A 13,971-nucleotide genomic window follows, 5' to 3' on the forward strand; every position below is an offset into this window, starting at 1 on the left:
TTGTCTGTATTTAACAAATATGCTTATTTATTATAATGATTGTCATGATAATACAGTCATGAGATATGGGTAACTTAAACTTCATTATTCATGAGCATCATAGCCAAGCTCATCTGCCATTTTTGAGTTTCCTATGCAAGATTTTAGTTGTGAAGGATTTCTGGTGTTGCAGCACACTGATTACAACACTGCTCATAGCCACAGGGTAACTGAAATCACAGAGATTCCAAATTCCCCCTTCAGGAGTCAGAAAATCCTTGCATAAATAGCCGTGCTGTTCTTGTCTTTGCAGGTCTCAGTGGAGATGATTTCCTGGTGCTAGGCCTGCGTAATGGCAGTGTGGTATACAGCTACAATCTGGGCTCTGGCACGACCACTCTCATTAGTCAGCCACTTGATCTGACACTCAGTATTCATGTGATCCATCTTGGCAGATCTCTACGAGCAGGCTGGCTGAAGGTAAGGTATTGTACCTTTTTTTGAGAGACAGCTATCAAACTGAATGTAGTTTTCCCTAAAGGACAGTATGATCTTTACCATACCTGTAAATGTGCCATCAAAAGAAACTGTTAAATAGCTACAGGAAATGAAAAGTTTTAAAAATTATTTTATTCATATGTTTCTTTATTAAGATAATTGGGAAGCAAAGGGGAATCTCTTGCTGAAATATGCCCATTAGGAATCATTTCCTTTGTTGTAAGCAGTGTAAATGTTTTCATTGAAAGGTGGATGATCATAAGAATAAATCCATCACATCCCCAGGAAGGTTGGTTGGGCTCAATGTCTTCAGTCAATTTTATGTAGGCGGCTACATTGAATACACTCCTGAACTCTTACCAAATGGATCCAAATTTGAGAATGGCTTTCAAGGTAAGGACCATTTTAAAGAAAACCTCCTAATACTATTTGCATCATAATATTTTAATGCCTATAAAACAATTGTATGTAAAAATAGCTTGTCTCCTTTTGGAAAAAAAATAGTTTCTTCATTTTAACAGCTTAGGCTAGGGTTTATATTTATTTTATTTATATATAAATATATAATTATATATATATAATTTTGATTAATAAGAAGCAGGATGCTTGTAAAATGTTCCCACTGTTGCTAGTATACATTATTATGTTTGTCATGATTATCTGTTACATTTGTTTTAGTGAATGGGAACACATATAGGAAGGATATCTCCATGGTTTTAAGACACAGGAGAGTTAAATTCTATTTCCAGATATCAGTGATTTGGGAAAATTATCTAACTTCTTTGTTAGTTTCTCCCCTCATAAAATTGGAGAGCATAACTCTTCCCTGCCTCTTAGGGGGTTTAGCGAGACAAGGTGGGTGAAGTAATATCTTTTATTGGACTTCTATGTGTGAAACAAGCTTTCGAGCTTAAATCGAGTTCTTCTCTAGGGGAGGATGTAATTTGTTAATGTTGTTCCTTTAATGTTTGTAAAGTGTTCTGAGATCCTTAGATGAAAAACGCTATAGAAGCAGAAAGCATTATGTGTCATTTATTTGTTTTGATTTTGATTAGTGTAAGCAAAGTTCCCAAAAAAATGAGAAGGTTCAATTGCCAGGTAGATACGAGCCCAAGATGCTTCTCTAAAGCTATTCTCACCCTGACAAGCTATTCTAACTACGGACAAGTCTCACAAGAAGAGGTTTTATTATGAGATTTTCAGTACATGCTGTTTCAGGTCAGGCTGGAAACACCATGAAAACAGAGTCCATGTCATTCCTTCTTCCTCACATTATCATCTGCCCTCGTACTTCAGCTGTAATCAGGAAGGGACTACCTTTTATTATGAGAGGTAGTTTAGACTCTTCTCCCATCCAGATTTTAGCTTCTCTGGCTGCTCTCACTAGCAGGAGTGGTGCCAACTGGGTAATGGATTTGGCGATGTGGACAGCTGCCTGCTGGAAACTATAATCAGTTTGCAAAATCTATGGTATTTTTTCCTATAGAGCAGGAATCTTTTGAAGTTCACCAATTATTAATTGTGCTTTGCAAATGTATTTATTTATTTATATGTATTTCTTACTATGTATTTTTAAAAAAAGGTTCTGATCCATATTCTGAGTGCTAATGTTCTACATTTACACATATGGTGTCAAAATATAAATTCATAATATAAATGATCAAATAGACTGCTCATAATTACTGCTAAAACTTAAATATTAGCTCCCCCACCTGTTTTCCTATATAAACAATTTACTGTTTTCTTCGAGTTTGGGCCACTTTACTGTATTTTCTACTCTATTTTCCCAGGCCCAGCTACGCAAACAAAAACTGTTTAAACAGAGGTCCAACCTTACGTCTTGCTGTTCCTTTTCTCTATACTGTGTCCTTTTCTTTTCCTGGATTTTCTGGTCCTCTCAATTTTCTGTGCTTTCTTTTCCTTTGATGGTTATGTTTACCTCACTGTGCCAAATGTTGCTGTTATAATAGTTCCAGTGCAGAGTGATTCTGTTGGAATCAACAGATTTACTCTGGATTTACACTGATGGTATAAATGAGTGCAAAATTTGGCATTGCCAAATTTGTGTCAGACCCACACATTTTCTCTCTCCCTTCCTTGCCTTCACCAACACCATCAATTCACCTATTTTCTGCAGTTCGTTCCTTGATGCCACTCGCATCAGATCACCCCATTTCTACCCTCCAGTTCACATCCCTAATCACCCACTCACACAAACCCATCCCAAGTCAGGCTCAGAAACACTCCTCCTCTTAAGAGTTCCCACAATCCCTTCCTGTCTTCTCAGAACCTCACTGTCCTATTACCCTGCCACTAGCCTGTTCTTCCAGTTTAGAAATTACCCTAAATTCAAGATCATATGTACATTCCAGGGTCAGAAATCCAACCATCCCTCAGGCTCAGAAACAACATCCTTCCCCTCCCCCATATGCTTCTCTGTTGCAGGGATTGAAATAGTAGGAGCAAGGATAGCAGGGAAACTTGGAATGAGGTACATCATAAGAACATAAGAATGGCCGTACTGGGTCAGACCAAAGGTCCATCTAGCCCAGTATCCGTCTACCGACAGTGGCCAATGCCAGGTGCCCCAGAGGGAGTGAACCTAACAGGCAATGATCAAGTGATCTCTCTCCTGCCATCCATCTCCATCCTCTGACGAACAGAGGCTAGGGACACCATTCTTACCCATTCTGGCTAATAGCCATTTATGGACTTAGCCACCATGAATTTATCCAGTCCCCTTTTAAACATTGTTATAGTCCTAGCCTTCACATCAGTGCTTCAATGTCCCTCCTGTTCCCAGTGGTGCAAGGAAGCAGGTACGGTCAGGTACACCATACCATTAAGATATTTATTGCTGGTACGGCATACCAGAAAGACACATTTTCAGAACCGCAGGGCTCTCCTGGGAACCGCAACAGGGAAAGGAGCAGAACGTGAGGCCGCCAGGCGGCCCCCAGCCCTGCCCCCAGCCTGGTTCTCCAGTGGGTCTGTACAGACCCCAAACAGGAAAGAGAAGATGTAACTGCATTGAAGGGCTGGGGGTGCGGATGGGGGCAGTACAGTCGTGCCAGACGGCAGCCCCACGTTCTGCTCTTTTTGCTGCTGCGGTTCCCGGGAGAGCCCTGAGGTTCAGAAATCAGTGTCTGGCGCAGCAGGAAGACCGAAACCCTCCCCCTGACGCTCCAGGGCTGGGGCTGGGGGTCCTCCAACCGCGCCGCCCACTTGGCATGCTGGGGCTGGGGACATGTGGGGAGGCCAGCAGCCACGGGGGGAGGGGGGATGCTCTGGGCTCCAGCTGGGGAAGGGGGCAGAAGGGGAGGGGTGGGGCCTCAGACAGAGGGGGATGGGATGGGGGCTAGTCTCCCCCAACGGTGCATTCACCCACCACCCATGATTCCGAGATTGCCTCCGAGTTCTCCCACGGCCTCCTCTCCCCACAGAGCAAGGAGATCCACCCCTCCCCTCTAGACCAGGCCAGGAGCTGCCATGCTCAGCTGGCCAATAGCTATGTGAGCTCTCCACACTGGGAGGGGTGCATGCCTGTGTAGCTGGATGCAGGGCAATGGAGTTCAAAACACTGAGCAGAGTGGTCACAGTGGGCATTGTGGGCTACCTTCTAGAGGCCAGGTATGGCAACATAATGAACACAATGTCTACACTGACGCTTTGTTGATCTAACTTTGACACAAAAAGCTCTACACCTCTCATCGAGGTGGTTTTATTTGTGGGCAAAGCAGGAGACTTTTGTCAGTGGAAGGAGCATTGTAGTGTGTACACCTCCACTGTTTTGTCGACAAAAGCTGCCTTTTGCTGACAAAACTGTGTGGTGTAGACAAGGATGAAGTTCTTTCAGTTTAAAAGAAAAGAAAAGCTTTCTTCTGCATTTCTCATTGCTACTGGGTGATAGCCTACCTTCCAAGTCATACCCATCTCCCCCAGCTTCAAGCTGTCCCTGGACTGGTGGAAAGATCCATCCAATGTCTGAGCAGTCATTCCATTCATGCTCCCTGTGTATTTACTTTCACTCTTCTAGCTTTCTTGGGGTTTTTTTTATCTGTTTCTCACACTTTTCTGTTCTGCCCACCACTGACGTTGTATTTCTTTTAATGGGGAAGAACACTGGCTCATTAATCAAGGAACCTTGTATTATAGTTCCAGATCTGCCAAATGACTTCTTGTGTTGCCTTGGACAAGTTGCTTAACCTGTGTGACTCAGTTTCTCCATCTGTAAAAAGGAGATCATGATACTGATTTAAGTCTTTTAAGTTAACAAATAAAAAGTTCTATAAAAGTGCTAAATGTTACTTATATTTCATATTTTGACTATATAGTGTAAATATCTGTGTGGGAAGGGATTGTAACATGGAAGCATATGGCTCCTTCAGACCCTAGCAGGTGCCATTTGCACCAATGTCAATTTAATTCAGAATGGAGTGAGATGTATCCAGTCAAAAGAATCCAGTCTTCTGAGGAACATGCCTATTGTAGGACCTGCTATGAAGTTATCTTTTGGTGATCCTGGCAGCAACCATTTAAAGAAACACCTGGATACAGCAAAACATGTCACTTGTGCAGCACCTTTATCTTCCCAGCAAAGCAAAAATCATTGGAGAGAGGAGGTTACAAGTGCTGAGGTGTTGTTTTGACATGCAATATTGGAAAACAGGATTCCTATCCAATTTGCTGACCATTTCACAAGATGATGTACCCAATTCAGAAATTGCAAAACAGTTGTGCCGTGGAAGGATTAAAAATCATATTTCTTGTCAATGCTTGTGTTTAAAACTTAGAATTTCTGGAGTGAATTATGCCATATTGAGACCTTTCACTGTTTTGATGGTTGAAAGTAATGAGACTATCAGGGACAAGAGATCTAAATCAAGATTAGATATTTGATGAGGCTACAAGAATTCTGAAAAATAATTTTCTTTCAGTGACTGTTACACAGCAAATACCCGAACCCTTTTTCCATTTCCTGAATACAGCTCTTATTGACTTCAGCATTCTCTGGACAAATGCAATTGAATTTTCTCTGACTCAGGAAGTGCGAGGGTTGGGCAACGTGATTCTCTGTTAACCAAAGTAAAAGAAATGTCAGCCTCTGCATGTGTGTCATGTGTGCTGCACTCAGCAGAAAAGGCTGCTGTCAAAGCCATTCCCAAACCCGTGGAAGACATGCTGACAGACATCCTCTGCTACTTCATTGTAAAGCAAAAAGAATATTATCATCAATACCAAGAATGGTGCACACGATCTGTCCTTGATGTAACAAGGTAAAACTAGGTAACTCAGTCTTCAATAAGTTGTTATGGTGCAGTAGTTGGTGGGAATTGCTTCTGGCTTATTTCAGCAAATGCTCTGAAATTGAAAAGCAGGGCAAAGTACAATGTGTTGTTTATTTAAGGGAAAGGGATATGAAACTGCTTTTACTCTTCTTGGACAAATGCAGCATTTGGTGATTTATTTCAGTTAGAAGTTTCCAGCATGGTCGATCTGTGGGAGAAGAGCATGGTTGTATTTCTTTGATTTTTTTCCCTGAGAATTCTCCTGAATAGATTTGTGAAGACAGAGTCAGTGAACAACACTGCAGACATCACCAGCCTGAGTTTCAGAAAAGCACTATAGGGAAGATAGTAAGTTGTCTATTGGTTTCAAGGACAAACACTTCATTTCAGCTAATCTCACATGGACTCTTCTGGACTAAAAGGATTTTATCAGGGAGTCGGGCAATTCTATTCTGCAGCAGTAGATAAACCACTAAAGAAACTGCTGCTGAAGGACAAATTGTTGCAAGTTATGGGGTTGCTTCATCCTTTAAACAAAGGGAGCCATTATGAAAATATTGTTCTCTGACTGCTTGAACAGTTACCCACTTTGGGTCCCTCAGATGAGGAAAAGCAAAAGATTTGTGATGAATGGATCAGATATCGGGTAGATTTCAATTTACCCTGAGGCTAAACCAAGATAAAGCAAATCCGATATTTGGTGAGGCCATCTCTTTGCTTTGAAAAGAGATGGCTCACAAGGGAAGAGATATTCACTGCTTCTTAAATTTATCACCACACTTCTGAGTCTACCATGTGATCAAGTCAGCACTGACAATGTGATTTCAGGTATGCATAAAAATAAATCTCTAACTTAAATCTTTCTTGTTGCAAATTAAGCCCATTACTATTTGTCCTACCTTCAGTGGACATGGAGAACAATTGATCATAGTCCAATTTCTAACAGCCCTTAACTTATTTGAAGACTATCAGGTGTTCCACCCCAAATCTTCTTTTCACAAGACTAAACATGGCCAGTTTTTTAACATTTACTCAAAGGTCAGGTTTTCTAAACCTTTTATCTTTTTTGTTGCTCTCTTCTGGAGTCCCTCCAAATTTGTCCACATATTTCTTGAAATGTGGTGCTCAAAACTGGACATAGTCCTCCTGCTGAGGCCACATCACTGCCAAATGGAGCCAGGCAATTACCTTCCATGTTTTACATATAACATATAACCTCTTAATACAGCCCAGAATTATATTAGCCTTTTTTGCAACTGCATTATATTTTTGACTCAGATTCAATTTATGATCTACTAGAACTCCTCAGAGCTTTTTCAGCAGTTCTACTGCCTAGCCAGTTATTCACCATTTTATAGTTGTGTATTTGATTTTTTCCTTCCTTTCTAAACCTTTTTCTAAAAGGTTTAGAAAACCTGACTTTTGAGTAAATGTTAAAAAACTGGCCGTGTTTAGTCTTGTGAAAAGAAGATTTGGGGTGGAACACCTGATAGTCTTCAAATAAGTTAAGGGCTGTTAGAAATTGGACTATGATCAATTGTTCTCCATGTCCACTGAAGGTAGGACAAATAGTAATGGGCTTAATTTGGTATAATGGCACTTTCTTAAAGGCACTTCATCTTGTTGATTTCAGGCCAATTTTCCAATTTGTCAAGGTCATTTTGAATTCTAATCCTGGTCTCCATAGTGCTTGCAATCCCTTCCAGCTTGGTGTCATCTACAAATCTTATAGACTCACAGACTCATAGACTTTAAGGTCAGAAGAGACCATTATGATCATCTAGTTTGACCTCCTGCACAATGCAGGCCACAGAATCTCACCCACCCACTCCTGTAACAAACCCCTAACCTATGTCTGAGTTATTGAAGTCCTCAAATTGTGGTTTGAAGACCTCAAGCTGCAGAGAATCCTCCAGCAAGTGACCCGTGCCCCATGCTGCAGAGGAAGGCGAAAAACTTCGAGGGCCTCTTCCAATCTGCCCTGGAGGAAAATTCCTTCCCGACCCCAAATATGGCGATCAGTTAAACCCTGAGCATGTGGGCAAGACACACCAGCCAGCACCCAGGAAAGAATTCTCTGTAGTAACTCAGATTCCACCCCATCTAACATCCCATCACAGACCACTGGGCATACTTACCTGCTGATAATCAAAGATCAATTGCCAAATTAATTGCCAAAATTAGGCTATCCCATCATACCATCCCCTCCATAAACTTATCAAGCTTAGTCTTAAAGCCAGATATGTCTTCTGCCCCCACTACTCTCCTTGGAAGGCTGTTCCAGAACTTCACTCCTCTAATGGTTAGAAACCTTTGTCTAATTTCAAGTCTAAACTTCCTAGTGTCCAGTTTATATACATTTGTTCTTGTGTCCACATTGGTACTAAGTTTAAATAATTCCTCTCCTTCCCTAATATTTATCCCTCTGATATATTTATAAGGAGCAATCATATTCCCCCTCAACCTTCTTTTGGTTAGGCTAAACAAGCCAAGCTCTTTCAGTCTCCTTTCATAAGATAGGTTTTCCATTCCCCGGATCATCTTAGTAGCCCTTCTCTGTACCTGTTCCAGTTTGAATTCATCCTTCTTAAACATGGGAGACCAGAACTGCACACAGTATTCCAGATGAGGTCTCACCAGTGCCTTGTATAATGGTACTAAGACCTCCTTATCTTTACTGGAAATACCTCACTTGATGCATCCTAAAACCACATTAGCTTTTTTAACGGCCATATCATATTGGCGGCTCATAGTCATCCTGTGATCAACCAATACTCCGAGGTCCTTCTCCTCCTCTGTTACTTCCAACAGATGTGTCCCCAGTTTATAACTAAAATTCTTGTTATTAATCCCTAAATGCATGACCTTGGACTTTTCACTATTACATTTCATCCTATTACTATTACTCCAGTTTATAAGGTCATCCAGATCTTCCGTATGATTTCCCGGTCTTCCTCTGTATTAGCAATAACTCCCAACTTTGTGTCATCCACAAACTTTATTAGCTCATTCCCACTTTTTGTGCCAAGGTCAGTAATAAAAAGATTAAATAAGATTGATCCCAAAACTGATCCCTGAGGAACTCCACTAGTAACCTCCTTCCAGCCTGACAGTTCATCTTTCAGTACGACCCATTGTAGTCTCCCCTTTAACCAGTTCCTTATCCACCTTTCAATTTTCATATTGATCCCCATCTTTTCCAATGTAACTAATAATTCCCCATGTGAAACCATATCAAATGCCTTACTGAAATCGAGGTAAATTAGATCCACTGTGTTTCCTTTGTCTAAAATATCTGTTACCTTCTCAAAGAAGGAGATCAGGTTGGTTTGGCATGATCTACCTTTTGTAAACACATGTTGTATTTTGTCCCAATTACCATTGACCTCAATGTCCTTAAATACTTTCTCCTTCAAAAAATTTTCCAAGACCTTACATACTACAGTTGTCAAACTAACAGGCCTATAGTTACTCGGATCACTTTTTTTCCCTTTCTTAAAAATAGGAACTGTGTTAGCAATTCTCCAGTCATACGGTACAACCCCTGAGTTTACTGATTCATTAAAAATTCTTGCTAATGGGCTTGCAATTTCATGTGCCACTTCCTTTAATATTCTTGGATGAAGATTATCTGGGCCCTCTGATTTTGTCCCATTAAGCTGTTTGAGTTTGGCTTCTACCTCGGATGTGGTAATATCTACCTCCATATCCTCATTCCCATTTGTCATCCTACTATTATCCCTAAGCTCCTCATTAGGCTCATTAAAGACTGAGGCAAAGTATTTGTTTAGATATTGGGCCATGCCTAGATTATCCTTAACCTCCATTCCATCCTCAGTGTTTAGCGGTCCCACTTCTTCTTTCTTTGTTTTCTTCTTATTTATATGGCTATAGAACCTTTTACTATTTGTTTTAATTCCCTTTGCAAGGTCCAACTCTACATGGCTTTTGGCCTTTCTCACTTTATCCCTACATGACCTGACCTCAATAAGGTAGCTTTCCTTGCTAATCCCTCCCATCTTCCACTCCTTGTTGGCTTTTTGCTTTTTCTTAATCACCTCTCTGAGATGCTTGCTCATCCAGCTTGGGCTACAACTCCTGCCTATGATTTTTTTCCCCTTTCTTGGGATGCAGGCTTCTGATAGTTTCTGCAACTTTGACTTGAAGTAATTCCAGGCCTCCTTATAGTTTCCACTCCATTATCCAAGTCATTAATGAAAATATTGAATAGTACCAGACACAGGACTGATTGCTGCAGGACCACACTAGATACATCCTCACAGTCAGACAGCAAACCATTGATAACTACTCTTTGAGTACACTCAGCAGTTGTGCTCCCATTTTATAGTAATTTCATCTAGACTACATTTCCCTAGTTTGCTTATGAGAATGTCATGGGGGATGGTGTCAAAAGCCTTACCAAAATCAAGATATATCACATCTACTGCTTCCTCCCTATCCACTAGGCCAGTAACCCTGTCAAAGAAGAAATAAGTTTGGTTTGACATTATTTGTTCTTGACAAATCCATGGTGGCTGTTCCTTATAGTCCTATTATCCTCTAGGTGTTTACAAATTCATTGTTTAATAACTTGTTCTTCCAGTATCTTTCCAGATACTGAAATTAAGCTGACTTGGCCATAAGTCCCTGGGTCCTCTTTGTTCCCCTTTTTAAAGAAAGGTACTATGTTTGCCCTCCCACATTCCTCTGGGACCTCACCCATCCTCCAGGATTTCTCAAGAATAATTGCTAACAGTTCCAAGATTGCTTTAACTAGTTCCTTAAGTATCCTAGAATGAATTTCATCAGGCCCTGCCAGTTTGAATACATCTAACTCATCTATGCATTCTTTTAATTGTTCTCTCTCTATTTTGGCTTGTGTTGTTTCCATCTTGTTAATTTTAATTGTGTAGAGTGGTCCTTTTTAGTGAAGACTGAAGCAAAATAGACATTAAACACCTCAGCCTTCTTGATGGCATCAGTTATTAGCTCTTCTTCTCCACTAAGTAGATGACCTATACTTTCCTTCATCTTTCTCTTGCTCCTTGTGTATTTAAAGAGCTTCCTCTTATTCCCTTTTTGTAGCTCTTGCTAGTGCAGCACATTTTGTGCCTTAGCCTTCCTGATTTTGTCCCTATTCTTTTGTGTTCCTTCTTAGCTCCTCTCACGCCTTTCTTTCCTTAGAATCATGAAATCTGTCATTTTATGATCATTTTCACCCACATGTTATTTCCCACACACATGTGGGAGTTACTTACTTAAACTCTAAGACTAAGGTTATGGGCTTTGTGGCTGCAATGCCAGGGAGACAGCGAACAAGAATAAAACCTTGAGGGAAGATCCTTACTACAACGATTCTGCAACTTTCTGGCATAGTGTTGGATGTTTTCCTTTTTTGGCTTTGTTTATCAAAATAGTTTAATTGTGTGCAGCAGGCATAAGGGTATGCAGCCTTCTGGAGCCTACATGCATTATATACCACAAGTATTTTGGTCTTGAAAGGGCCCTTATATAACAACCCCTTTCATCATTCATCCCACCAAGGGAATTTAATCAACAATGTCAAAAAGGACGCAGTCTGTGGAAGTGAAAGGTGATCTAGAGCAAATAAAACAAACCAATACATAGAAGGGATGCCAAGCTAAGGGCTAAATTATGCTTGCCCCTTCATAGATGCAATAAGGTGGAAACCTTTCCTTTTCCCTTCTCCCAATGCACTGAGGCAGATATAATTTGGGCCTAGAGGGAAGATAGTGCTGCCAGTAGAGTAACACCCACAGAGTTTTCAAGGCTTGGCTGGGGCCATTACCCTGACTTCCTTTTGTGCCAGATAGGCATCACATCTCCCCCAAGTGACCTCTTGCTCTGGCAGCACTTCTTCTTCCTAGTACATGTCCACATTATAAAAGGCGTAATTTGGCCCTAAGCAATGGGGCAGTTAGATATTTATAGTTACAGCAGAGGGTTTGGGGTTTTTTTTGCCTGCTTGTGATGCCTTGAAGCGATCTGGAAATTCATGATTGATCTAACAAGGCGATGGTCTGTCCAACAGTCATCGATTCCATGCATGGCCCTTGTGTCTAACAATAACATAGTCAAGAAGGTGCCAATGCCTGGAGCGAGGGTGTCTCCAAGTGGTCTTATGCTTCTCATTTTGTCTAAAGAGGGTGTTCATGATGACCAGGCCATGTTCTATGCATTTTCTCAGGAGGAGGATGCCATTGGAGTTAGCCTTTCCTACTCCTTGTTTTCCAATAGTGCCATTCCAGAAATTATGAATGCGCCTGTTCTCTGCAGATTTTCCTTTCCAGAAAAGGTGTAGCCTCCACCTTCTCTCAGTTGACCTTCATCTGGGCACCTTGTCTCACTCAGGGCAGCGACATCGATGTTATATCCCACAAGTTACCTGGCAACGATAGCAGTTCTTCTTTCCAGCTGTATATTATCTTTGTTATCTATCAGGGTGAAAACATCCCATGTAGCAAAAGTCACTGTCTTTTTATAGCTTCAGCTGCAAGCTGAGTGATGCCACTGGACACAGTAATCCAGCCAAGAGTATATGAGACAGCCTAGGTTTAGGGCACCTTTTCTAGCCCTCTCCCCATGCGGAGTGAGCAGTACAAAAGAAATTCAAAATCAAGTGCCTTAAAGATATAGTGACTCAAGACAAACTTCAGCAGCGTCTCCAAGAGAAGTTTTCCACTATGCCTACAGCTGATGATGATAATGAAAATTTCTGGAAGGGATTAAAGACTGCCATTCTCTCGGCATGTGCTGAGTCCATTGGCTATATCATCCGCCATCATGAAGATTGGTATGATGAGAATGATGCTGAGATTCAGGGCCTGCTCAGTGAAAAGAAAAGCTCATTGCATGTGGTAAAATGACATATCATACCAGCAGAAAAAAGAGTCATACAAGCAACTAAAGGCTGAAGCCCAAAGGAAAATCTGTGACATCAAAAATAAGTAGTGGTGAGAAAAGGCCAACTAGACATTGAGCCGTTGATCACTACCCATTGAGCCTGACAATCTAGCCAGCTTTCTATCCACCTTATAGTCCATTCATCCAATCCATACTTCTTTAACTTGATGGCAAGAATACTGTGGGAGACCATATCAAAAACTTTGCTAAAGTCAAGATATATCACATCCACCACTTTCCCCATATCCACAGAGCCAGTTATCTCATCATAGAATGCAATCGGGTTGGTCAGGCATGACTTTCCCATGTTGACTGTTCCTGATCCTGTGGGACAACTGATATGATCTTCATTGCCCGCTAAATCCACAAGAAGTCTTAGGAGCAAAATCAGGACCATGGTCTTCTTCGATTTGACAAAGGCCTTTTACTCTGTCAATCGCAAATCCCTGTGGAAGGTGTTGGCCAGATTTGGCTGACTTCTAAAATTTATTAAGGTCCTAAGGTTTTTCCATGATCAGATGACTACCATGGTTCTCTGTAATGGGTTTGAGATGGAACCTTTTGTCATCAAAACTGGGGTTAAGCAAGCATGCATATTGCCCCGACCTTGTTCTCCATCTATTTAACAGTCATTTTGGTCCTCGTTAAAAATCACCTCCCCAATGGAGTTGACATTCAATACAGAATGGATAGGCAGCTTTTTAATCTTCGATGTCTCCCCTCGAAGTCTAAAGTCTTTAGGGAATCCATTACTGATCTTCAGTATGCTGATGACTGTCATCTTCATGCACACTGAGAATGACCTTCAGTCCATACTGGATTTTCTTGCACAAGCTTACCGAAGCCTAGGACTCTCACCCAATATTGAGAAGTGCTCTATCAACCTGCTTCAGGCCTTGCACATGACCCACCACAAATTACCATCGAGGGTCAGATTTTGGAGACAGTCGAGCACGTTTGCTACCTCGGTACCCAACTTTCTCAAAACACAAAAATAGACCAGTACAGGATTCAGTGCGCAAGTGCTTCCTTTGGGAAATTGCTCTGATACGTTTTCATGGACCATGACCTACGACAGGACACCAAGATCTAGGTCTATAAGACAGTTGTTGTTCCTACACTCCTCTATGAATGTGAAACCTGGGTGACCTATCAATAGCACCCCAAGAGTCTGGAGAGCCAATGATGGCTCCGGAAGATCCTTTGTGTCAAGTGGGAAGATTACCGAACTAACGCCAGCATCCTTGCTGAACGCCAATTTTACCAAAATTGCACCAACTTC

At 41.3% G+C, this 13,971-nt stretch overlaps 1 protein-coding gene across 1 annotated transcript in view; it reads left to right on the forward strand.

The window, feature by feature from the left end:
- The first annotated feature begins 526 nt into the window (after positions 1–526).
- LOC120401167 (protein eyes shut homolog) overlaps positions 527–13,971 on the forward strand; it is an 83,101-nt gene continuing 69,656 nt past the window's right edge. Inside the window, exons 1-2 of the mRNA XM_039530825.1 lie at positions 527–544; positions 726–870. Coding sequence (XP_039386759.1) covers positions 527–544; positions 726–870 — 163 coding nt within the window. The remainder of the gene's footprint in view (positions 545–725; positions 871–13,971) is intronic.

This window comes from Mauremys reevesii, linkage group 3, assembly GCF_016161935.1.
Source record: "Mauremys reevesii isolate NIE-2019 linkage group 3, ASM1616193v1, whole genome shotgun sequence".
Classification (NCBI taxonomy): domain Eukaryota; kingdom Metazoa; phylum Chordata; order Testudines; family Geoemydidae; genus Mauremys; species Mauremys reevesii.